At 33.8% G+C, this 27,821-nt stretch overlaps 1 protein-coding gene across 29 annotated transcripts in view; it reads right to left on the reverse strand.

The window, feature by feature from the left end:
• Positions 1-1,221: 1,221 nt before the first annotated feature.
• map4k5 (mitogen-activated protein kinase kinase kinase kinase 5) overlaps positions 1,222-27,821 on the reverse strand; it is a 55,918-nt gene continuing 29,318 nt past the window's right edge. For 2 of the 29 annotated variants that reach the window (XR_012388437.1, XR_012388436.1), the window contains exons 15-34: positions 25,734-25,792; positions 23,940-24,007; positions 23,629-23,667; positions 23,180-23,224; positions 20,806-20,848; positions 20,509-20,725; positions 18,103-18,194; positions 17,729-17,770; positions 17,516-17,600; positions 13,274-13,353; positions 13,126-13,186; positions 12,588-12,964; positions 11,644-11,702; positions 11,462-11,565; positions 11,198-11,375; positions 9,101-9,169; positions 8,913-9,005; positions 8,282-8,352; positions 3,580-3,635; positions 1,222-2,103 (exon numbers count right to left, since the gene is read on the reverse strand). Coding sequence is in view for 22 of the 29 variants with exons in the window: in XM_021480527.2 (XP_021336202.1) it covers positions 2,016-2,103; positions 3,580-3,635; positions 8,282-8,352; positions 8,913-9,005; positions 9,101-9,169; positions 11,198-11,375; positions 11,462-11,565; positions 11,644-11,702; positions 12,588-12,705; positions 13,126-13,186; positions 13,274-13,353; positions 17,516-17,600; positions 17,729-17,770; positions 18,103-18,194; positions 20,509-20,725; positions 20,806-20,848; positions 23,180-23,224; positions 23,629-23,667; positions 23,940-24,007; positions 25,734-25,792 (1,667 nt within the window). In the remaining 7 variants the exon portion in view is untranslated. 29 annotated transcript variants of the gene reach the window in all.

Here is a 27,821-nt window from a genome sequence, read left to right on the forward strand (position 1 = left end):
TATATATATATATTTATTTATTTAATGCTATTCAATTTAACCTGTTTTTATGGTACAATTCATTACAAAATAAATGCAACCATATAAATTAGATAAGATATTTTAGGTTAGGAAAATTTCGGAAAGATTTAGGAAAATCTAAAACTTTTGCTGGTAAAACTTTGCCAAATATCTCTTAAAGTCAGTTTACTTTATTAAAAAACCCTCTACAGTCAATTAAAGCAGGAGTGTCCAACATGTTTTACAGTAAGAGGAATTGTACTAAACAAACAGTGAGTGGGGTCTTCACCCATAAGCAAAGAGAAATCACAAGTCAGTCTTAAATGTCAAAATACAACATCTGGTATAATCACTTTATCAAATCTGCTCATTTTGTATTTTAAGGAGGTATTTCTGTGTTGTGCAAACATACAGACTAGTAAACATCTCCAAACATTTTTGTTTTGAAAGCTTTTTACCTATTTGTGTGGATTTTGTTATAGAAAATGACAAAAAACGTCACAATTCCAGCAATTCCAGCGTTATAGAAGAGACATTTGCAATAAAAACTCAAAAAATGTTTTCACAGAGAAAGTATATGTTAGCATTATATTGAAACATGTTTAAAATTTCCAAAACAACTAACCACAGAGTAATGAGACCAGAAAAATATCAATCTGTAAACATGTTTTATACTTAAAATAAGGAAAATAAACATGCATTATGGATGTGACTAAAAAAGTCTGCGAGTTTGCAGTATACAACATACTTTGTAGAGATTCTGTGAGTTAAACTGCACAACCCAAAAGAAATAATGCCAATCAAGAGGATAAAAGATGTCTCACTATAGAACAAACATGATTGACTTAATTTTATGTGGCTTTTTTTTTTTTTGCATTTATGAGAGAAAATCTTAATTATGGATGTGACATCACTCTGTTATGCATGTGACAGATGTGAAATTGCCACTCGTGTGACTTTGGTAAATTAAATATAATAGTTTGAAAATATTGTCCGAGACATTTGAGCTTTTATAAAGTAGTGTAAAATGCTTCCTTACACAAAAAAAACTTGAAAAAGTTTCTGTATTTTGGTGAAAACATAATTTTTCATGGCAATGTTGACATTAGCATGGAATTGCTCATGTTTTATATTGAGCTTGTCCAAATGCATTCACATGTTCACTATATTTCTGTGAATTACCAAAAAAAGATTTTCACAAACACACAAGAAAACAACCCAAAGTGTTAACAAGTTGCCATTTTATTACAAAAGCTGCTTACATTACAACTAAAGCAACGGAAACACTTGAGATATCACAGTAACCTCGCATCTCCCATGTTTTGTCATTTTTAAATACAAAAAGAAACATGTACAAAAGTGCTTACATGGTGCAAGTATCGAATTAAACTTACTTTTAAAAGCGGTAACTGAAAAATTAAAATATTACTCGGAAACTGAGGAAGTAAAAGCTACACACAAAGAATAAAAAATGACCTGCAGCAGAAAAATATTCACTCAGTCATGAGGGTGAGATGCTCCACACGACTCGGCTGAATAAATAACTCTCACTCGCTCACTTTCCCAAAACTCTTCCCATTAAGCAGGCATTAAAAGCCTGACATCTGAAATCCCCGTTAACAAAAACCTCCAAAGTTAATTAATTTTATTAAAACCGTTCCCTTATTATGGCACTTTCTGAGCTGCGATGCATGCTCAATGGTCTATCTCTGCACCTTTAACATTGGTTTAAATGTTTAGAATGATTACATTTAATAGGGTTAAAAAACAAACGAGTATTGAATGCAGAGCTTGCTTGATTTGCACAAATCGGCTGTTGTTGAACTGCATGATGTTTGATTATGTTTGTTTGTTTGTTTGACGTCTGGGGTCTCTGGCATGTGGGCGGTGTTACTGCATAAGACTGCAGTGAGATTTCGCACTAAACACAGTCTGCACATCAGCTCAGCTGTGGTTGTCCAGCGTCGGTGTGGATCTGATACAAAGGCTCCAGCAGTGGCTCAGAGAAGGTGGAGCTAATAACTGTTCTCGTGTCCCGCCAGGATGTAGAGGTTACTGTAAGCGGTGGGGTTATCTGTAGGCCGGCTCTCCAGAACAACGACCCTAAAATTGCACAGATGCATTAATTACACAAATCCCATACGGGGGTTAAAAGGGGTGGAAGAAAAGCGGCGATGATGCAAGTGTGGAGGGGTTGTGTGAGGTTGGTGCGAGCGCGAGGCTGGTCGTGTCCTCAGCAGCAGGCGGCAGATGAAATTACAGCACACAGACACCGGCCTGGCACTGCCAGTGTAAATAAAATATGGAGATCTCAGAGGGAGAGTGAAAGAGAAAGACAGCATGTGCTAACGAGGGTCTTGAGGTGGTACAGGGCCATTGTGTGCGTGGTGTCGATGTATGATGACACTGATACGTTTCACTGACTCAGAGAAACAAGCGGCAGACAAGTAAAGCTCTGATTATCCTTATAAAAAAGGAGGTTTTGAAGTCAATATAATGCTGCTTTTATTTCTGTATTATTGTATTCCGTTATAGTGGTTTTAAATGCAAGTTTATTTTTATTATTAGTACTGTAATTAATCACAACTCTTAATGCATAATGCTTAGTTAAACAATAAGGATGGCCCAGACAGCCCTTTTTTACATTTGCTGATCTTGTACAATCTTTTTGTTTGTGTGCTTGCAAGCTACTACAAAAATAATGTATTGTAGCTGACAAATGTAAAGGGCAAAAAATAAATAAACAAAAAAAAAGTAAATAAAAATGTAAATTTAATTAAATATAAATTAAAATGAAATAAAAATACATAAATTTAAATATAAAAATGTTAAATACATCCTAATATAAATTTAAAATAACATAAATTAAATTTAAATAAAAATGTAAAATAATGAAATTAAAATAAAATTAAATATAATATATGAAATAAAATATATAAATTAAAATAACAACAAATACAAATTTAAATTAAAAATATTAATTAAATATAATATATATATGTATATATGTATGTATGTGTGTGTAAAATACACATAGTATAGTCAAAAAGTTGCATTATATGTGTATGTACTGAAGATTTAAACATGTTTATATAATAATCTTGCTAATATTTTATAATCATTTCATATCTTGACAAGTACAATTAATTACATTTAAAACAATATAATGCGCATACAACTTTCATTTTATTTTTTGTCTTTTAGCAGTATTAATTTTGGCAGGAAATGACTGGCCCAGCTGGGGCAGAAAAACAAAACATCTAGGTTGGGCTTTGACAGACCTAATTTAACCCTGTACGTCACACAAAGCTCAGGTCCCCCTCATAAACCTGACCCAGGGCTTCCCTCACTATAGAAACAAACCCAGTCGGGACACCCCGTTCTCCCGGTTGGCTTTTTTCCTACTCATGTCTCTATTTCTGTCCACCGCATGTGTGGAGTTAAAGAGGCTGCATGCAGAGTTTCAGAAAAGATGTGAAGGCGGAGAATGATATTTCCATGATATAACAGTAGAGGAAAATAGAGATGATGTAAAGCAGCAGAGAGAGACAGAAATAAATAATATGTTCAAGATATAACCTGTCAGATCCCAGGAGTCTGAACACTCGGCTCGGGTCTGAAATCTCCTGTGTGACCTGCGGAAGAGCAGAAAATATTCTTTAATATACAACTGTACACCAGCAGATATAGTCCTAGCAGAGATCATACTTTAACATTTGTTAAACACACACACACATTTTAAAACTTGTTTCTAAAAACATTAGAAGAAATGATTTGATTATTGCAACGTTAACACTGCACTGAGTCTGGAACAATGTAAACCCCCAATGTTGCCTTTTTTATTTATTATTATTTTTTCTATTTGTTTATCATGTTAAGTATTGTAAAATATATATTTCTTTATATAAAATGTTCTGATGGACAATGTAAAGAAGATTCTCAATAAAAAAACACACATAAAATTAGGGTAAAACTTTTAGATGCAAAAAAAAATTAGATGATAAAACTGACTGTTCCCCAAGTTTGAAAACTACATGCAAAAATAAATTTTTCTTTGATAAATTGTTACTTATTTATTGGGATGTCCAGATCTGATCACGTAATTGGAATTCAGGTCCGATATATATATATATATATATATATATATATATATATATATATATATATATATATATATATATATATATATACTTATTATTTTATAACACATCTATAGTTTTGCGTTATGCGGTGGCACTGAGTTAGACCTCTTTCTTGACCTCACACAGAAACAGCAACACGTGCAGCATGACATCACTTTGTTGCAGAGACGCTATTGGTTAAATGCCAGCAAAGTAGAACACAGAAGCAGCTTGAAGCGGAAAGTGCGAGTGGCTGTTTCTTAATTCCAAGAACGCAGAGAACAGACTTGCGTTCTTCTGAAGACTGTTCTTGTCAGGTCACCTCAGAGGAAAGAACTCGGAGACCACAAGAACGCAAAACACATCCTATAAGCAGCTACATTCTTCCTGATGATCACATGACCTTCACATATTTTTTTACCAGATAATTATTTAAACATAACAGCATATATACGACAATTTATTGTTTTACCCTTTTCAAAATATATATAATATTCAGAAAAAAACTTACAAATATACTTTGCACGATTTTAATATTTCAGCAAATAAACCCCCTTAATGTGTTTATGCCTTCATTAAGATTTTCATGGTAATGTTTACTTTCACCATCTTATTTAGGGAAACTATTGAGATAAATAAGTTTTATCTCTGAACTTTAATAATAAACAGGTATAAAATGCTGCGCTTTCCATCTGCTTTATTTCAGAATCAGCCACAATGACTTTTGGGACATCTAGAGCGAGTTCGATGCTCAAGTCTGCATGGACACATCCGTGATACCAAGAAGGCATCCGGAAAGTTTCTCTGTTCTTGAGTTTTAGAATTGAACTTTGGCGGTGGATGATGACATTACACAAGAACACAAGGACGCATGTTGAGAAACAATCTATGTCTGCGGCCTGGAGGTATTATAAAGTTGATGATCACAACTTTGCCATTGCAAACTGTGAGATATGTAAACTTTGGATTGCATGTCGGGTGTTTTAAGATGAGATGCTATTTGTTTTTATATTAGATTTTTTTTTTGGTTTACTGTTACACTCAAGTCCAAAAGTGAAGAATTGATGTTATTTATAAACAAGGTAGTTTGTTCAGGCTACCTCACAGTAGTGCTTTGTTTGTTAACAGAGTTGTTAAATGTTAAAATAAAGTAAATTCATCAAAAAAAAAAAGGAACATCCTGGATCTGTTTCTTCGCTCTTCTTTATTCTTTTTTATATATTATAGAAGTATCAGATCAAGTTTCAGTATCAGTAGATACTCAAAATCAAATGACACAGACTCGAGGGCAAAAAAGCCTGACGGGGGCATCCCTACTTATTTATTTAAACAGTCATTAGAGATAAGTCATTAGAGACAAGTCCCAAATAAAATCCCGGTTTCTTTCCAAATAAAAACAAAATACAAGATAGACTTAATAATGATCAAAGACCCCATTGACCTACTCTGACATCTAATTAATCCCCTTTAAACAATGGCTGAAAATATCACACACCCGTGTCATGTTCACAAACTACATTGAAGGCCAATGCAGGTGCACCACCTGGCAGGTAAAGTTTAATAGACACACACACACACACACTTTTGAGGGGTGTAGGTGCCGAGGGCTTTTCTTTGGAGTCAGAGAGGAGAAAAACAGCTGAATAATTTAATCCGTTACTCTCTGGCCAGCTGGAGCTTTCTGATTGTACATGAATTTTACATCATCCATCACACCCTGTCATCTGTGCCACACACACACGATCAGATGTCATAAAGACAGTGCTTCACCTCCAGAAGACCTCTGGCCTTTCATTGTTACACACTTGCACAGCCAAGACTCAAGAAACTAAACCTTTCAATACTTATGTTACAATATACACACACAATATGCAACATTAATATCATTTGAAGGGTTGAATGTATGAGTACAAAGTAGTATGAGGCAAAACCATCTGCTTAATATTTATTTGTTTATTATTCAAAAGATTAACATTAATCAGGGTTCCCAGATTCAAAGACTTTTTAAAGCATCGTTAACTTTAAATCAAGAAATTTTATAATTCATACCCCAGCATATGTAGCACCGTGAAAGTCCTTACTGTACTGAACATTTCACTTACACTTACAATTTACATAAAAATGTCAGAGAAATGTGGACAGTTTTAAAAAGCCATGTTCAAAGAACTTTAATAAAATGCGGTGAATTTAATACAGGTAATATTCCAATGTTGTATCTGAAATATTGATCAAATGTGCATTATTATTCAGTTTTATTGTACAAGATTAAAAAAACGATTTTTTTTAAGAAATTCTCAGTTTTTTTCATTCTGTTTTTGACAATTAAGCACAATTTTTGAAATCAAACCTTAAACAATATTAATTTAAAATTTGTTTGTTTGTTTTCAAGTACTTTCCAGGTATATACCAATTTTCTAGCTATTTTCAAGAAGTGTGGGAACCCTGATTATTGTTACAAAATGTGGGCAAAGCTTGTTTTTTTTTTTTTTGATTTCTGAAAGAATTCTTAGGTTTACCAAGGCTAGGGTTATTTAAATAAACATTACGGTAACACATCACAATATAAAATATTACCACAATTTAAAATTGCTGATTTTAATTTTAATATATTTGAAATTGTAATTTATTCCAGTGATGGCAATGCAGAAATTTACTAATAGCAATGACTCCAGTAATCAGTGTCACATTATCCTTAAGAAATCCATCTAATATGCTGATTTGCATACTATTATCATCAATGTTTTATATTTATTTATTGTCGATACCATGGTGCATTAATTCTGAATTATTTGATGAATTAAATGTTGACAAGAGCAGCATTTGTTTGGATTGTAATAGCATTGATGAAGAGCAAAATAGTGAGCAATATCAGTATATTAGACAGATATAATATATATATATATATATATATATATATATATATATATATATATATATATATATATATACATATACATATATATATATATATATATATATATATATATATATATATATATATATATAGAGAGAGAGAGAGAGAGAGAGAGAGAGAGAGAGATGTAAATATTTATTTATTTTTAAAATATTTTTTATTGTTGAAAACCATGATGCATTATTTCGGAATTATTTGATTAATAAAATGTTCAATAGAGCAGCATTTGTTTGGATTGTAACAGCATTGATGGGGATAAAAAATAATAAGCAAAATCAGTTTATTAGACATATATATATATATTTATTTGTTTACATTTATTATTGTTAAAAGCATGGTGCATTAATTCTGAGTTAAATGATGAATAAAATGTTCAATAGAGCAGCATTTGTTTGGATTGTAACAAAATTGATAATAAGAAAGAATATTAAGTGTAAATCAGTATTTTAGATGAAAATATATAGATTTATTATTTTTTTAACAATTATCGTTGAAAGCATGATGCATTAATTCTGAATTATTTCATAAATAAATTGTTCAATAGAACAGCATTTTTTGAATTGTAACAGCATTGATGATCAGAAGAAAAATATAGTAAACAAAATCAGTATATTAGATAGAAAGATATATATCGATTTATTATATACATTTACTGTTGAAAGCATGGTGCATTCATTCTAAAACATTTGATGAAAAAATGTTCACTAGAGCAGCATTTGTTTGAAATGTAACATCAATAATGATGAGAAAAAATAGTAAGCAAAATCAGTATAATAGACGGCTATATATATATATATATATATATATATATATATATATATATATATATATATATATATATATATATATATATATATATATATATATATATATATATTTTTTTTTTTTTTGTTACAGTTATTTATTGTTGAAACCATGATGGATTCGTTCTGAATTATTTGGTGAATAAAATTGTCAATAGAGCAACATTGCAACAACATTAAAGAAGATAAGAAAAAATAATAAGCAAAATCATATATATATATATATATATATATATATATATATATATATATATATATATATATATATATATATATATATATATATTTATATATATATATATATATATATAGATATATATATATTATAAGTGAAGTTGAGTATAATACGTTCTTTAATTTGTTTTGACAGTTAATTACAGCCTGCTAAAATTGATCTATCTTCTTTGAAAGTGTGTTAAGTGACAAAGCGTGTTAAGCTTCACCTCATTTGATTTGAAGTTCTTCCCCTGCATCCCATGTTTCCAGAATGCCAGAACACTGTCCTGGAGACACACTGACACAAATAAACAGATATATAAGCTTACACACACACACACACACTTACATAACAGACCAAAAGGTTCCGGGAAGTGCTTTGAAACGTGCTGTTTTAATAGTTGTTTGATGTAATTTCAACTAAAACATGAAAAGAGGGTGGGAAATAGAGTAGCTCCTCCCCCTTTTATAAAAACAGCCAATAGCGTTTCGTTATTATCACAGCTCTGCCAGTGAGAGTGGCTGAGTTCAAGCACATCAAATGAGCAGCAAATGAGAAGCATCTAAAAGGGGGCTGGGAATGTCAGACACTAAAGAGCATTTGATTGGTCAAGATTTGATGAGAAACTGAAATATGAGGTTACCTAAATAATTTGATTCATTTAGGCGAAAGTGACAAACTGCAAGCTTTGGATGTTCATATCAGTTTTATATTTTCTAAATGTAAATTTTGTCACTGTTTTGGAGCACCTTTGCTTATAGATCTCCTTAAAGCTAACATATAAAATGTTTTATTTGAATTTCACAGGACCCTTTAAAGACCATCACATCTGAATGAATCAGAAGTCAATCTCTTACCTACAGAGTCGACACAGAAATCAAAGCTCAGCTCAGATGCCAGTTTCTTATTAGACTTCAGCTTTCCTTGCAAGTTCACGATTTTGACGTTCTCTAAACACACAGGATTAGAGGCACGACAACATTAGCAATCTTCAATAGCATCTGTATTTGTTATGTTTGTGTAGACTCAGTGTTGGGTCACTCACTGTCCAGGCATACAAGTACGGTGTCTCTCTCCAACTGAGTCACGTGGATTGCATCAACCTGGTTACCACCTACAGCCAGACAAACACACACAAACCAAAGCATTTGTTTACAAGGCTTATTCGACAGTACTGAATGGGCAAGAAACTAAATCTTGCAAACAATGCATGGGTTATAATTTACAGACATATGACACCCCCAACAATAATATCAAGGGTTTGCAATGCATTTAAATACCTACTTTAATGTACTCCTTAATAGCAATGATTCTGATAAAAGTATTAATGAATAATATCTAATAAAGTATATTATTAGAGCACAGCAGTGAAGTTATATACAAGCGTCAGTCTTTACAGTCACACATTATTGTTAGACAAACAGTTGGTTTGGTCTGGATTAAACACAGAAATAATAGAATTCATTCATCACTGTTATTTTTAAGATCAAATATTTTATGTTGTTTATATTGTTACAGAACTTACTGACTATCTAAAACAATATTGAGTGCTGTGTTTATTTATAATGATATTTTTATCAGCTGAAAACTTGTGTAGTGCTAATAAAAGGTGTAAAGAATTCAAAACAGTGCCAGAAATGACTCCATCACACACAAAGAAAGATCTCGTACAAGTAGACATGTTTCTGACACATGTATTAAACTGTAAAGGAAAGCGCTGGTACTACAATAAGCAACGATAAGACTAGGATTGCTGCATCTTGTGATATCAAGTGCAGTTTTTCGTTTATTTGCATGTTTTCGGTCCATGTTATGTTCATATTTAAGTTGAACCACACTAGTTCATTTGAAAACCGACAAAGATTTATCTCATCAACATCCATTAAAGTACACAATTTTTTTGTAAGTTTCCCAAAAAAAAAATAATAAATGGTACAATGAAAATTCTGTCATTATTTATTCACCTTCCGCCTGTTTCCCGTCTATAAAAACACAAAGGACCAAACCACTGTTGGTCCTTATTCACTTCCATAGATTTATTTTCCCCTATTATGGAAGTCAATAGGGACCATCAGCTATTTTCTTACTAATAATCTAAAAATATATAATCTTTAGTGTTTTCCCAGAAGCAGAAAAAAAAACCCAGAAGTTTTGAACAACTTGATAATGAGGTAATCTTTGTTTTTGGGTGAACTATCCGGTTAATTTATCCAAAATCGGCAGCTTCAGAAGCAAGGAAAATGTTTAACATTTGCATTTATTAAATTAGAGGACGCTTTAATCCAAAGTGACTTACAAATGAGGTTAACATAAGCCCTTCAAATCACCAGAGAGCAGAAATATATAGATAATATGAAGATATGACAACAAGTGCTTCATTCAAAAAAAAAACGGGATAAAAGTTACCATGACCGACGTCCACCAAACAATTTGAGTTTTTCTGGAACATGATGTAATTAAACGGTGCAAAAAAAAAAGAGCATCACATTTCTGAACGGTCTTTAACTATTTTGCGTCATTTAACATTAAAGGTCAGTGATGGATAATAAAGACATGTAGCTACAAACATAAAATGTATAAACAATCACTATACAGTTCAATTCACTATTATGTGCAAAGTGGGAAAAAAATGATTCATTGATTCACTGTCTAATCTTCAAGTTACATGTTGTCATGTTTTCTGGCTAACTTGAAATTGCTTTGCGTCTGCCTCTCGCTATCCTGATCCATTCATGCAGTTTAACCTTCTCGAGATCTCGTTTAATCAGGCTAATTATCAGATTTACTCGTGGTTTTAAAAAAATTAAAGTATGCTTGACTGCCTCCTTGCCATTTTGAAAATACAAGTATTATTTAGGTTGGCCACTATTTATTTTCGCTGCTCAATGTGCGCGAAACAACCATCACCAACCAATGAGAGTGATTGAGAACATAAAAAGCTGATTGGTTGAAAATATTGCTGAGGGCAAATATGTTTGCTTGCGCAAGGTGACTACTGTCATGTCTGTGCGCACACATAATCCACACAGCCTTCACTTGCATTGTTGCAATGCTTTCCAAAAATATTGTGCATTTATAAAAAAAGTGTCTGGTGCATGTGGAGAGGAAAATGGCATCTCCCCTATGCTTGTGCATGTTGTACCTGATCCAACTTCAGTGAACCAGGAGGAGCAGGAATTGAGGTTGATGGTCTGAAAGCGAACGACCTGCCCTGGCTCTGAGCCCTGACTGACCGCCACACACACAAGAGGATACTCCTGCTCTGGGACCACCAGCATCTCAAACACACGCAGCGGACTGGGCACTGGGAAATCAAAGTGCTGTAAAGGAAAGGAAGATTGAAACACTTTATAATGCAATATGCCATCATTTGTTATTGAACCGTTTATGTTGATGTTTGTCCAACCTTTATAAGCATGAATCTCTGCATGGGTTCGTACCACTGCAGCAAAACAATCCCAGACTGCAAAGCTCCACAGAGATACTTATGACCTGTATATGGATTCCGCACTGACAGAAAGAGAGCAGAATGTCAAACTCAAGAGTGTGAGTGTGTGTGTGTGCTAGAGAGTGTGTTTAAAGCTTTACCAATGCAACACTTGTGGCATCCCTTGGTGTCGGGGATCTTGGTGGTAAGAGCAAATCTCCTGTGGATCAGACACCAGTGTTTATATTAATGAAAAAGAATCACAAATCTATGTAACGCTCTGTTTTACAGTGTCCTTCTAAGAATTTAACTGTGTACATATTGCTGTAATAATGGTAAATTATGCAGAAATGTATGCAACTAACTCTAAATCAAACCATAATGCTACACATAGTACATTGATAATTAATACTTTAAAAATTAGTGTGTACATGTGTAAATACATAACAACAAAAGTTAATTGGCATTACTGAAATAGAACTGTAAGACAGATTGCTTTAGAACAGTGGTGTCAAACATACAGCCCACAGGCCGGATCAGGCCCACAAATGAGTTTAATCTGGCCTACGAGATGATTCTGCAAAGTATAAAAATAAGCTGCAATTTTTCAATAAAAGTAACTGCAGTTCCAATTGTGTCCACTGGACGGCGCATTTACAAACTGTTAATTTCATCCAATCCAGAAGCATCAGTTTGACAGCCTTCTCAGAGAGAAAGACCACATCTATGCTCTGCCATACCACACTGTGATGTTCTCACGAGGAAACATAACTATTTCACATTTTGTCAGTTTAGTGGCTAATTTGTACAAGTTTAGTCGTATGAAAATGTAAGATACAAAAAAGGAGGCATGGCACCCACACCCCTAAACCCAGCCGTCATTGGTGGATAAGCAAATCATACTAAAATAAAACAAAAATATTTTTTAAATCCAATCAAAATTAAGCATGTTTTGACCCTCATTTGTAAGTGCAGTATTAAACATTTTCTTCTAAATAGTTGTTTCTTGAAGAAATCTTACAACATTTATAGCATTTATTACTTTTATAATACTACTAAAATCCAAATAAACGAGTTGTAAAAAGTGTGTTGTGAGTGTGTGTACCTGGGCAGTATCTTGTCAGGGAATCTGTGGGTGTGAAACTGAGTGGCCAGTCCAGGTTTCCTGAGCTGTTCAAACAGTCCAATCAAATTATGCGAATACAACTGAAACGTCTTCCCTTTAAACGAGAGATAACACACATTACACGCACGGCAAATGACCACACACAGGACATCCTACACATTACACAACTTGTGACGCTTGTGCTGAAGAAAATGGGAAACAACAGTCATTACACCCTGCACGAAGACAAGCTCAGCTGTGTAGTTACGCAAGTTGAACCCAAATTAGAATCAGAGTAAGAATGTTGCCAGAAAGGTGATGTGATGTTAGCTGTGTGCATGTGTGCCGTACAGGACAGAGGGTTGCCTTTTTACCTTCTGATTATGGTGATTTAGGCATTAGCAGAGCCAGCAAAGCAGTAAAATCAACCGTGAACACAGAGAGACAGAGAGAAAGACAGAAGAGGACCATGAAGCAACCGTAGAGAATCTCATTAACAAAGACAGAAAGAAGAGCCTCTCCCGTTATTCTCACTCACCTGATAATGACATCAGATTATTATTGATTATGTACAGCCATGTGCACCGTCGAGGAAACAGCTAAAAAAGATCAATGTAGTAGGTTAAGAGTACTTTTGGTGCATTGATCTATTTGTGGTGGAGGGTAAACGTGAAAACAAATCATACCTGCTCCATGGTGGCTTCATGCAGCTCGTTCAGGTTGAGAGTGTAGATGCCATCTTCTGTGCCAAATATCAGATACTGGTCTAAAAAAAAAAAAAGTTGAATTTGAAATGATGCTTTGACATTTAATTTTACACCATTCATAAATCTGTGGTCAGTATAAGGCAATGTTCTCACTGCAAGTGCTCAAATCTGATTTTTTCTCAGATCTGATTTTTTTTTTTTTGCATAGCTGTTAACACTGTTGTTATAGACAGGGTTCATACACATTATTACTACTAAAATTACAAGACTTTTCTAGAACTTTCAAGTACATATTCATAACGTAATGTTTCATGTAATGTCTACACATACATGAAAAATAATAAGAAAAACAATGATGTTCAAATGTATTACAGCATATCATAGAACAAGCAACAATCTATTTTCTTTCAATTTGTTTTTATATCTATGTAAAACTTATTTTGATAATGCTTACACAGCACTAACAATGTGAGAGCAAGTTTTTGGCCAAGGACTGAAAATAAGTAAAGACAACTAACCTATAATTAAGTTAGGGCTGCATAATATATTGTTTCAGCATCGATATCGCAATGTGTGCATCCGCAATAGTCACATCGCAGGATATGCAATGTTGAGACTATAGTTTAATCATAATGGATTAAAAGTTTGTCATCTGCATGCATTTTTAAAGACATAGTTCATCCAAAATCTACTTACCATTTTCATTACACCCTTCCTTACAAGCATTTATGAGTTTTCTTTTTTTTAACGAACACAAAAAGAATATAATTTAATAACTCCTATAGTATTGAAACAAGTAAAGTGTAAGTAAATAGTGAGCACATTTTAATCTTTGAGTAAACTGTCCCTTTAAGGCCTGTGACTGTGTGAACATTTCAATATTTCAAGTTTTAAACCATCCGGCCACAAGACATTTTTTGTAACTTTGATAAAGATTAAATAATATACAATGAAGAATATGCAGTGTTGATTATTCAACATCTGTACCTGAATAGCGACTACCTGAAAACCATAATTCACTTTTATCTTTACTATATTTGATTGATCTATGTTTGTAATTTATTTGTTATTTATTATTCGAGATTCACTCCTCTACAAAATCCCCCCAATCAATCCAAATGAACCTGTTAAATCATCTGGCGAAATTGTATTCCCATCGCAATATACATCACAGAAATACAACATATTTTAATGTCAGATCTTTCCAATATCGTGCAGCCAAGTAAACAGATATTTGTTGAACTAATCTTCATGACTTTTCAAAAACTTTGTGGGTTTTTCTGCTTTTCCAAAACTTTTCACGGCCTGGAAAATGCCATGTCAAAATTCCATGACTTTTCCAGGTTTTCTATGATCGTATGAACCCTGTATAAATGTGACCAATATCAGATTTGAAGTGTGTACAGATCATGGTTCTAAACTGACCCGCATGCGCAAAAGTACAGTTAAAGACACCACAAAATGTCTAAATATGCACAGGATGTACTGAATAAAGCATGCTGTCAGATTATGCTTAATATGATCATTGCCCTTTTCACAGACAACCGAGGTTCATTTCATGAACTGTAAAGGGTTTTTCTGCAACTACTACTGTGTATTTCGGCGTTTGAATCCTAAAATAAGTCAATTGCGATAGAAAACACTGATCATTATGACATATGACAACCGCAGTGCACGTCTTTCTGACCACCAGTGTAGAGAACTCATTAAGGGTTAATGAGCAGCAGCAGACTGAACTGTGAAGGCAGAGTTGGTTTAACTCTGTTTGCAGAGTTATTTCATTTTACTTTGTTATAAACTACAGTTGCGTACAGAAAGGGGGTTTGGGTGCTTTTTTCTCTCTGAGAGAAAGTTCATCCTCAAAGGGCACCTAAGGTGAAAAATCTACTTTTCAAGCTGTCTGGACAGACATATGTGTAGATATAGTGTATAGACTGTCATATTGGGGTGATATAAACACACACAGTCCTTTTTTTCCATTTAACAAAATAAAAATGGTGGACCAATTGGAGCGGTTTTGAGCCCGACCGCAACTTGACATAGTAGTGCGGTCCCCCCTGCCCACCGAATTGATTGACAGCTGCGTATTAACATGTCTCCATAGTAACGAGTATAATCATATCAACAAGACAGGACGTGCGTAAAGCAACCGGGAATAAAAGGTCTCTTCAGTTTACTAGGATCATCAATCATCATCACATGTGATCGAGAATGAGTTTTACAAGGTTAGAATGTTTTAAAACAGTTTACGTGTGTAATGAAGTACAGCAAATTACTTCAGATTTACTTTATCACCACAGCCGCGTGTGAGTACAATTCTAAAAGAAGACGCTTAAATCCCGGATTGTGGACATTGAATCAGGTTAATTTTTCACATTAACATAAGCAGCCGAGGGAGGAGATTAAGGCACACTGACAGGCACATGGAAACGGTGGGTGTGAAGGACTAGCCTTAAAGTCACAGTTCACAAAAATCGCAACCTGCTGCTCAGAACTAAAAAATAGAAACTTATGATAGGTATAATAAAAGATTTGATGGGTGTTTTGAGCTGAAACTTTACAGACACATTCTGGAGACACAAAAGATAGTATTAAATCTGGAAATAAAGTAACTTAGGTGCCCTTTAAAATGAAAGTGCCCCCTCCTTTGCGCATAGATCCCCTATCAGCATCACCCCCCGACCCTCTGCTGCTTCGAAATCAACCCGCGCCCCAATTGTTAACCGGATTGGTTAACAAGCACCAGTTTTGCCTTCAAAGGCCTTCAACTTTCTGTGGTAAAGTCATTTCCCTGTGTGCCATTCAACTATGCTGCTAAGGAGTAGATGATGTCTGCAGCACAGAATGATGACGCATGTTGCTCAAAGATTATGTAAAAGTCATATGAATTCGACATAACTGTTCACACTGCGGTCGCATTGCAAAACATCAGATCTGTGTCAGATTTATTACTACACATGAAAGTGGCACAAATCTGATTTAAAAAGATCAAATTTCCATGCGGTTTGGGTTGTTTACACTGTCAAGACAAAAACAGATCCAAGTCACATATTTAAATATATTAAAATATATTTCTAATTTATCAAAGATGCATTATATGGTGAAGTGAAAGTCAGTGATTTTTCGATCATTTATTAAAGTCCTTAAAGTGACAAATTATAACAATAAAGACTTTGATGTACTACAACATGTTCACGGGATACATATTTTTATGTGTGCATGACATACACTACCGGTCAAAAGTTTGGGGTCAGTTTTTTATTTTATTTTTATTATTAATTTTATTTAATAATTTAGATAAAATTATTTTGTTCATAAAAGTGGCATTTACTAAATGTAAAAAATAGTTAAATACTGATTTATTAAATATTACTTATTGTATGTAGTTTCAGATGAAAATATTATTCCAGTCATTATTGCTTTTATTACTATTGCCATTAATAATAAAATTATTAATAATAATATTAGTAATAATAATAATTAATATTACAGAGTGATTTCTGAAGGATCATGTGACTCTGGAGTAATGAAGCTGAAAATTCATCTTTAAAATCACTGGAATAAATGATTAAATTAAATGATAAACTACTTTTGAACAGTTATTTTATAGTGCAATAAAATTTCACAATTTTACTATTTGCACTGTATTTTTGATTAAATAAATGCAGCCTTGGTAAGCAGGAGAAGCTTATTTTAAAACATTTAAAAATCCTAATGACCCCAATCTTTTGGCTAATAGTGTATGTATAGTGTATATAATGTATAGTGTGCGCACGACGTAGACATACATAATCTGTGTACACGACATATGCATTTTACGTGCATGCAAAAGTTTAGGGCCTCCGTAGAATCCCAATTATTATATATACATAAAAAAAAAACATTTTAGTCTTCAAATTCTTTTATTTTTCTCTCTCACTCAGAATTCTATATACTGCATTAGACTAGTGGGAATGATTTTATTATATTATATAATTATATATATATTTATATTATATATATATTTATATATATATAAAAATTTAAGAACTTTTTACATTTAACATCTTTATTATTAACCTTATTATATTAACCTTTTTTAATTAAAGTTATATTTTTAGTTACATTTTTTAAAAAGATTTATTTAAAGTTAATTTGGAGAGAGAGAAATAGAGAGAGAGGGTAATGGAAAGGGAACTATAAGTGTTTAATTTCTAAATTCATTAACTATCAATACATTACCTTTGGTTTCTGGGTGAATCCATGATGTGGCACAGTTAATTTTTAGAGGACAACCATCAAAAACCTTCGAGAAACAAGCTCCCATCTGCAAATGCAAACACAGGTATATATGTCAGCTTGTGAGAGCACAAAACAGAACAAAATCTGTGCAAATGATCATAAATGAGATATTATCATGTAGTAAGTGATGTAAGTGATGACGATGTTACTCACCAAGACTTTAGGAGTGGGCGGCAGGCCATTAATAGCAGGTTTCTAGAAAAAGGAAAGGAAAAATGAGTGGAGAAGCCACATTCTGTATGTGTCATACTCCTCTCAGCATGACACACTCCTCCCCACACACACACACACACACACACACACACACAGACAGACAGACAGACAGACAGACAGACAGACAGACAGACAGACAGACAGACAGACACACACACACACACACACACACAAACAGACAGACAGAGAGACAGACAGACAGACACACACACACAGACACACACAGACAGACAGACAGACAGACAGACACACACAGACACACACAGACACACACAGACACACAGACACACAGACACAGACACTTGTACACTTACACTTACAGGGAAATCTTTTCTCTCTTTCCTCTGCGGCCGACCAGGAGGCGACTTTGAAACGTCTCCATTTACACTTCCGTCTGAATCTTCCTCTACAGAGAGTGAGAGAAGAAAAGTGAAACAATAATCCAGTTATTAGGACTTTCTGGAGTACGTTATTGAGACTGGTTACATTCAGCTGTCAAATCTTTGTTCTACTGATCGTTACCTGTATAATTCAGAAAGGAAATGGTCCTCCACATAATCCCAGAAATAAAGAGGAATTAAACACTTAGAAATAACCCAGAAATAAACACTCTCACTGGGGCAGTACCTTTTTTAAAGGAACACTTCCTTGTACTTTTTACGAACAAAAATGTTCCAATATTTCCCTTTAAGATCCCAATGTGTATCTTTAAAAATGTACCACCCCAGTGACAGCTTTAGTACTTTCATTTCTGAGAGTGCATTGTGCTACATCAGGAACGGAGTTTGACACCCCTGTAGGGCCGCAGCCCTGCACAGTTTAGTTCCAACTCTACTCAAATACACTTACCTGGAGGTTTAAAACAAGCCGGAAGGACTCAATTAGTTTGATCAGATGTGTTTAATGTGTTTAAAGTTAAACTGTGCAGAGTTGTGGCCCTCCAAAAACTGAGTTTTACACCTGTGTGATACAGTTCGATGTCTATTTATTAAATCTTGTTATTCTCACATAAAAGGATTAAATCAGTATTTCATGTCAGTTTATTTGCAAATTGACCACACAACCAACATGATCATCTTAGTAACGCTGTTAATATTTTGTGAAATTATGACCCACTAAACAGTCGAGGGTCAAAATGTTTTTGTTTGTTTGAAAACAATTAAATTAATACTGTATTTCAGCATGGATTACGCTGCATTATATTGATCTCAAGCAAAGATGTAAACAGACTAGAGACATTTTTAACAAAATATAAAATGAATTTTCTATAAAAAAGTTCAGTTCTCATCAAAAAGCTTTAATAAGAATTAGGCAACATTTACACTGCAGATCTTAATGATGATCAATTCCAATTTTGTGACTGTTTCAGATTTTTTTTGATGACGCACTTACAGCATCTTTTAGTGACTCATATCCGGTGTCTGCATTTACACAACAAACGGCAAAGGCACAATGACATGAAGGAAAAAAATAAATAAAAAATGACTGACAGCTGATAATGACTGATAAGGACTGACAGCTGATAATAAAAGCGCTCTTTTCTCCATTCCTGTATTTAATCTGTATTTAATTTTTTTGAAAAGTTATTTTGCTATAGTTTATGACAGAACATTACTCATTTGGCCATGCTCTTTTAATCTTTTAATCTAAAACCAGTAGGCATTTTAATGTCATGTCCACAGCGTGATTTATGCAATAGCTTGCACTTGTGCTCTCTCTCTCACTCTCTCATTAACATGTTTAAATGCATTAACTTGTGCTAAATGACAATATAAAAGCTTTTTTGTCCTTGTATCTGAGAATTAAGGTTTGGGACTCAAGTCTGTTCCGAAATAAAAACATCAGAGTTTACGTCATTCGCTATCTCTTCAAATCCACCAGCTTACACTGCAGACACAAGGACATCAGATAAACTTCCACATATGAACAAGGCCTGAATCTGATTTGAGTGAATAGAAATCCATGTGATTTTTTTCCTGTTTGCACATAAATAGGCCATATTCGATCTGTGCCAAACAAGAGAAAACAATTGTAATTGGGTCACTTTAACCATGCAGTATAAACGCAGCCTTAGAGGCCGATCACACCAAACAGGCTTTTATGTTCCAAAAACGTGAGGCGCATCACACTGTCTTTTTTGTTGAAAAGACAAAAAGAAGCGCGGTGTTGGTTTCTTATGTCACAAGGCACTGACTGAATCAGCTGTGTATTGTGCATGATCGCTGCTGTTGATGTTGTTATAATTGTAATATTTAATAATACTGTGATATTCAAGATTTGTAAAGTCATACAGCTCTGAAAAACTGATCACTAGCCTTTCTTCCATCTTCAAAAGTCCCTGCAGTCGTCTTGACAACACAAACACTGCTGTCACCTCAACGGAAAACCCACCTCTGCTTTTTTATTTGATTAAAGAATGAAAAAAGATGCGACTGACGTAACGCTTTTTCCGCTCAGAATTGACTTTTTTCAACTGCGAACACACAACACGCAACGGCATAAACCTAGGGTGCAACAGGTGGTTAAAATGCGAGGTGCACAGGGAGCATAAGCAGCGCACAAAACACTCATGACGGTTAGTAAACTATTCAAAAGATGCGCCTCTCAACACAAAAAAACGGGTTTGATGTGATCGGCCCCTTAGAGATGCACAGACAATTAATTTGTTTTCAGTAAATCTGTTACGATAACAGATCATTCAGAATGTGTGCGTGTCTTACCGTGGTCTGTGGTGTGTGAGAGCAGTCCAGGGCTGCTGACGCTCACAGACAGATAGTCTGAATGGGTGTGCTCCGCGTTACTCCCTCTCTCAGGTGTGCTCTGTCTGCGGGCCACCGGCATCGGCCCATTATCAGACCCCGGAAACCGCCGCACCGTCTGGCAGCCATCGGCCAAACCGAACTCATCAGACACACTGCTTGACCGAGCCTGAGATGGCTGAGGGGAACCAGAATGTCAAATACAGGCCAAGACATATAAACATAGCCATGTGCTAATAAAGACATTCTCAAAGTTACCTTAGGAGGAAGAGGTGGCGGGACTCCCTTTCCAAGTGTTGAACTGAGAGGGCAGAGAAACAGAAAACAATGATTTAGTTGCTTGTTGTTTGTGATTAATAAATATAAAAATCTGCACACACTAGTTTTAATTCTATAAACACATTTACAGTATATATATTTTTATGTTATTTTTATTATCTAAAAAACGTTGGAGTAAATTTTTAGTGTAATTAAAATTAAACTAAATGTGCAAAACAAGCGTTGATCAAGAAAGATCCATGAGTATTTGTATATTATCAATAAAGCCACTTTTTATATATGGTACGGTTCAGCACAGGTCTGCTTGCTTCAGTTTGGTCATCTCTAACTGCATTTTCACTGCAGTTTAGTACCACTTAAAAGCACTGTAGGTAGAATTATTACTATAGTTGCACCACCTCTGCTGTGACATCATCGCAAATGTGACAAACCAAACCACAAATATAATGGATGCCACCAATGGAATGGTATTCTTGAGCAGTGGCTGCTGCTGATTTACATTAAATGTGCATTTAGTCATTTAAAATGTGCTTTTGTCTGAAGACTTACAATTGAAGAGGCATTCAGTAAATTAACAAGAAGAGGCAACACACACAAGAAGCGTTAATTATACAAAGGAACTGTCAGTGTTTAGAGAAGTAGGTGGTAGAGAAAGGTTTTATTTTTAAATAGAGAGAGAAAAGCGTTTCTACAGATGGTTTGTCAAGCCCACTCACCTGTGTGAAGCACACTTCATAAACGCATAGTGTATAGTTTTTTGAAAGAATGTGTCTGGTGTTGGATAAAGTGTCAAAGAGATTAAAAAAACTGTTTTCTACAGGTGGTTTATCAAGCCCACTCACCTGTGTGAGACATATTCAGACTATTTAAATATAACAAGTCTGGTATATCTTGTTGCAAATCCAATGATGATCAGGGCAAAATCTGGTAGCCTGAAGTTTAGGCCACCAAAATCTATCTAGATAGCTCGTCGGGCTTCAGGCTACCAGATTTTGCAAGCCCTGACGTTGCTAGTAATGCTGGTTGTGACAATTCTCTCAGACCAGCATTGTGTATATGTCATGTTCTGGAATTAGTACAGCTCGTTTGGAACCTCACCCGAGGTGGTACTAAAAAAGCAGCAGGCAGGAATGGGCAGTATTTATAATACATGTATTTCAAATATGTTTTTCAAATACAAAACAGTATTTTGTAATTTGTATTTAATAGGGTTTATGAAAATGGGTTTATATTTTGGATCAAAATACTTTAGTGTCTTGTATTGTTGTATTTTTAAATGACTGTGCAATACTTTGTAAGAAGTTTACATGATGACATCATATTTATGCAGCCTCTGATTGGTGCTTTTTCCTTATTAGGTTATTTTATTTTATTTTATTTTATTAGGCCTAGGATTGAGATGCAACACACAAAGAAAATAACAAACAAATAGCAAAGGCAGATTTTAGAGAAAGGTAAAATCATTGAAAATACTGCACAATGCTAAGACCAATAATATTTAATGGCAGTATAGTGTACAATGCATGTGCTTAAGAAATGAGATGGAATGAAATATCAGTCCAAAAACAGGAATATGGAGCCTTTAGTACTTAATCAATCTCAAAGAGAAACAAAGATTTATGAATAACTACTCGTGTGCAGGAGTAGAGGTGCATGAGTTGGCAGAGAAGCTGACTTTAACTTAGAAAAACACTGTTGCTGTCAAACATTGTTTACTTCACTAAGTTAATTTAATGAAGAAGGAATTGATCCAATAGGCCTGTTGATGGAAGGTTTGTGAAGAAATTTCATGGTAACTTGTAAAAGTATTTTGTAGTATTTTCAAAATACAGTATTTTATTTTGAGACTTGTTTTAGCTGCTGTAATTTGTAGTTTATTTTAGTATATATAAAACTGAGGTGTTTGGTAATATATTTTAAAATACATTTTAATGTATTTTTGCACAACCCTGGTACCAGGTATAACTGTAGATATTGGAATGCAGTGCAAATGCCCTTAGAAGTGAGCTATAATGAACGAAACCACTATTCAGTGGTAAAGTGCCTTCATTTTTACAGCATGTATAATATATATAATAATTTGGTTGCTTCCTTTTTGTATTTCAGATTACTGTCAAATTTTAGGGATTTTTATGGAGGGAGCAAAATTGAAACCCATGCTCAATCTTTGTAAACATTTTATTTCTGAATTAAATGTTAAAATATGACGCATAATAATAAGTATATTTTTTTCTTAATGAAATTGTAACATGGTGCAACTAATTGTACTTAATAATAATAAAAAATTAACATATTTTCTTAAAAAACAGTATTTTAACTTCAGTAAATGTTTAAAAAGACTGTAAACACTTACAGATCAACATCCTCAAAAGCATCTTCTAATGGAGCCAAATGACCTCTTCAAAGACACACAAGTGAAACACACAAAAAGATCCATTATTCATCAGCTACTTTATTCTTATTTCTACTGTTTATGCTTTAGGTAAAGACACTGAACCCCAGTTAGTTCCAGTGATAAACTCATCTGTAGCTTTTACGCAGTTTAATCAGGGTTCAAAATTAACCTTTTTTTTCCCCCACAGATGCCAATGCGGAAAAATATTCAGTCATACAAATAAAGATTATGCAACAAACAAATACAAACTACTTTAGCTTTTTTCCCAATTATACTGTGATGAGATTGTGAAACCATGCATTTATTTTCTTTACTCCCATTTAGCTCTCTGCAAAAGTTAATTTTAAACCCTGCATGAAAGTTTCTTTGGATCAGTTAAAGGACAGCTACACAAACCAGTTTTTTACCGTATAAACAACTCCTCCTCAACGCTCTTCAGCAGACTCCTTCAGTGGAGGAGTGCACAAAAGAAGAGAGGAAAGGAAAACAGGAGAAAAAAAAAGAAACAAACAAAGAGAACAGTCAAAGTAGAGGGAATGCAGGCAGAGCTCACGTGAGATTCTGCAGAGAGAAGGAAGTGTGCAGAATTGTGGGAAAAAAACAGTAAAGATGATGCAGACGGTTCAGGGAAGTGACTGCTGGAGGTGTTTTCATGCAGACGACAGTGCCAGGAAACCAACTGGTTTATAAAGACATGATGAATATTTCTAATGGGTACCTGGAGGTGATAGGACCATCTGTAAACGGGCTCCAGGGGGATGGGAAATCATTGTCTTTAGTCACATCCTGAAAAGAAAAAAAACACAAATTCATTTAAACGATCCAATTCAGGTCTTATTGTGAATTTAATTTCTGCAAATAATTAATTTACTTATGCAGATTTTTAACAGTGCCCATCTGTCAGCAAGACATTTAGACAATTAATATTCAATTTAGTACAATCAATTTAGTACAATCTTTTTGACATTGAATAGGTTCTGTTGTAAATAAGTCATTTTATTTCTACATAATTATATATTATATAATAATAATAATAATAATAATAATATCTATATATATATATATATATATATATATATATATATATATATATATATATATATATATATATATATATATATAACAATTAACATGCTTTTTCACGTCACACTGAATTAATTAATTAATTTTCTTGTCGGCTTAGTCCCTTTATCAATCCGGGGTCACCACAGCGGAATGAACCGCCAACTTTTAGCAAGTTTTTATGCAGCGGATGCCCTTCCAGCCGCAACCCATCTCTGGGAAACGTCACACTGAATGATGATGAAGTATTATTTTTACACATATTTAGACATTTTATTTTTTACAAAAGTTATATTAAACCTTAAACCAGGCACTTCTTTGTGTGTGTGTAAATGAATATAAAACATGATTACACAAACAATCTACTAATAAAGGTAAAGTAAAAGGCTAATTAATAACTAAAATTATTAGCATTTTTCAAATATTTCATGATGTTATTTATACAAATAAGTGTTGTTAAAGAGAGCAAGGACATTTTTCACAAGTCACACCTGTCCTCAGGCTCCCGGTTACATTCAGAATAGATTTTAAAGTATGATTACTTGTCTTTAAATCACTAAAAGGCCTAGGAGCTCAATACATTACAGATATGCTCACTGAATACAAACATAATAGATCGTTCAGATCTTTAGAATCATATAAACTGGACATTCCCAAAGGTTCTGTCAAAGCAGGATGAATCAGCCTTCAGCAACCAGGCCCCCCCGCTGCTGGAATCAGCTTCTAGAAATTATCAGATGTGCTCCAACATTAGGCACATTTAAATCAAGACTGAAAACACATCTGTTTAGCTGTGCCTTTACTGAATGAGCACTGGGCTACGTCCAACAGATCCCACTATTATGTCTTTCTTTTTTTCATTCTTTTATAACCAGTTTGAACACATTGCAATCTGTTTTTATATAATTAGTTATTATTTTTCTTATACTTGTCTCTTTTATTCCTGTTTGTGTAAAGCACTTTGATTTGCCACGGTGTATTAAATGTGCTATATAAATAAACTTGCCTTAACTTTGGGTGGAATATATACAGTATACATAATTTTTTAAACATTTCCAAGTCAATATTATTATTTTTAAATTACACTTTATGCTAAATACTAGTATCCTGAAAAATATCTAGCAAAATATTATGTACTGGCATCATGTCAAAGACAAAAGAACTTGGCTATTAAAACTATAATCTTTAAACCCATTAAACAGCACTTGGTATATTTTTGAAAAAGAAAGGTGCTCATAATTTTGCCTTCAACTGTATGTTTTCATAAACTTTTATAACATTAAATATTATCAACATTTTTGCAGTCACGTTTATTCGATATAATGATGAATATTAAAATAAATCCTAGCTACATACAAGTATAAATTTATTACAGACACAAACCTTCCAACCATAGTGTATATTTATTAGTATAATGTAGATTATCTTGACTATGTGATGTTTCGCTCACCATCTCAGCACTTGCTTCAGTCTCTTTCCTTAAAGGGGGCTCAAACTGAAGCTTATCAACTGAAAAACAGGAAGAAAGATATATTACTGCACATATTAGAGTATAAACCTTAAATGCCATTGTTGATACGTGATGGGGAAATGTTGTCTAGCCAGTCATCTGTCACATTCTCTTCACAGTCTTAAGTTGAGTTGCATCATAAAAAGTAAAAAAAAAAAAGTAGTATCATGTCTCCACCACAGGGAGGCTCAAAGCTCTGCTTTCTATTTCAAATAACAAACAGCTAAAACTGAGCCAGACCAAGAAAAGTCTCATATGAATGTGGCCTGTGGTGGGGCATCACGTTCTCAGATAAAGGTCAAACCCGTTTTGACTTGATATTCTAAACAATATAAGTTTTATATAAAGTTATTTATAATAGCCTTAGGTCACATAACCCACATCCCAACCATTAAGAATAAAAAACAATCACACTTTACAATAAGGTTTCATTAGTTGAGCAATACTTGTACAGCATTTATTAACCATAGTTCAACATTTACTTATGCACTATTAACATCCAAATTCATCCTTGTTAACATTAAAGTACCGCGAGTTAACAGGAACTAACAATGAATGACTGTATTTTCATTAACTTACTTACATTAACTAACATGAAAAATACTGTTATAAATGTATTGCTCATTGTTTGTTCATGTAAGTAAATGCATTAACTCACATTAATACATCCTTATTGTAAAGTGTGAAACCAAACAAACTAAAGTAACATAGACCCTCACAGAAAAAAATAAATAAGTAAAAAAATTTTTTTTAAATCACATATTCTCATGTGAAAAGCGCTAATAACTTACTACAAACTTAAACCAAAGTCTACCTCAATTAAAATCCTACTTCCTTTTGATAGTAAGGAGTGGCTTTTAATAAAAGAATGAATAAACAAAAAATCATGCCACATACTTGTAAACGTCAGTGATTGTAAAACTGCAAAGATTATGACAGGCTAGCATGCAAACTAGTCATGCTAAGCTATGATAGATTCAAACTGCCATAAATGTATACACTAGATATCACATACATCTAAGCATGCGTCAATAGGGCCGCCACATTTGTTCAGTACTCCCAGGACAAAAGTCATTAGCCGCGTTGCCACTATCGCGCCTAAAGCGAGCGAGCAAGCCAGGGCAAGCCAAGGCCAGCCAGCAGGGCTTACTTGAGGCCAGCGGCCAGCCTTTTTCAGCCTGACGAATACCTTGGGCCAAAGAGGGCCAGCTGGGGATTCGGGGCGGAGTGAAAAGAGAGGCGGACACTTTCTGATCGCACACGAGTACATGTGCCAAACAAATAAATAAATAGTGGAAAGAAAACATCTAGCCCTTTAGGCTGGGGTCTTTTTGCATATAATCGCCCTCATGATTCCATTTTAAATGTAAGGCTGTTAGATAAAATAATTAAGTTTTAATTATAAGTGACATTATTTGCTGCATCCTTGATGTTACAATAACGCATAATAATCTTTATTAAAGACACAGCAGGCAGTAAAGGTTTTTGAGAGTTTTTGTCAAGTTTAAAAGGTGTGTTTGTGCGCGTTTAGATGCCTGTATGTGAATGTGAGACCGAGCAAAAGAGCGCTCCCTTCACAGCTGTTCATGCCGAGCAACTTTTTCTCTTTTTGTTATTTATTTTGGAGATAATACATAATATGAATACAACAGAAGGACATAAAACTTAACAAATTACTTGTCTACTTTTGCAGACTCAAAACAATAGTGTCATATCTTGATGAAATAGCCTAAGCCATATTGAAATAAATTAAAGAATTACAAATATCGGATTTAATAAAATTGCATTAATTAAATAAACCAATATAAAACTAACAAAAGCTAGGTATAACAATTTTGGTATCCACAATACGTTAATCAAACCATTTTGAAGCCATATTAAACTTTTATTTTACAAAGGACTATCTGAAAAAAAGATTTTAGATATTTTCTAAATACAATACACACCGGAGAAGCTTAAAATATTATTTATAAAGTATTTGCATATGATGAAATTAATCAAATCGTGCAAACAGAGCATTTTTTGGGT

This window comes from Danio rerio, chromosome 13, assembly GCF_049306965.1.
Source record: "Danio rerio strain Tuebingen ecotype United States chromosome 13, GRCz12tu, whole genome shotgun sequence".
Taxonomy (NCBI): domain Eukaryota; kingdom Metazoa; phylum Chordata; class Actinopteri; order Cypriniformes; family Danionidae; genus Danio; species Danio rerio.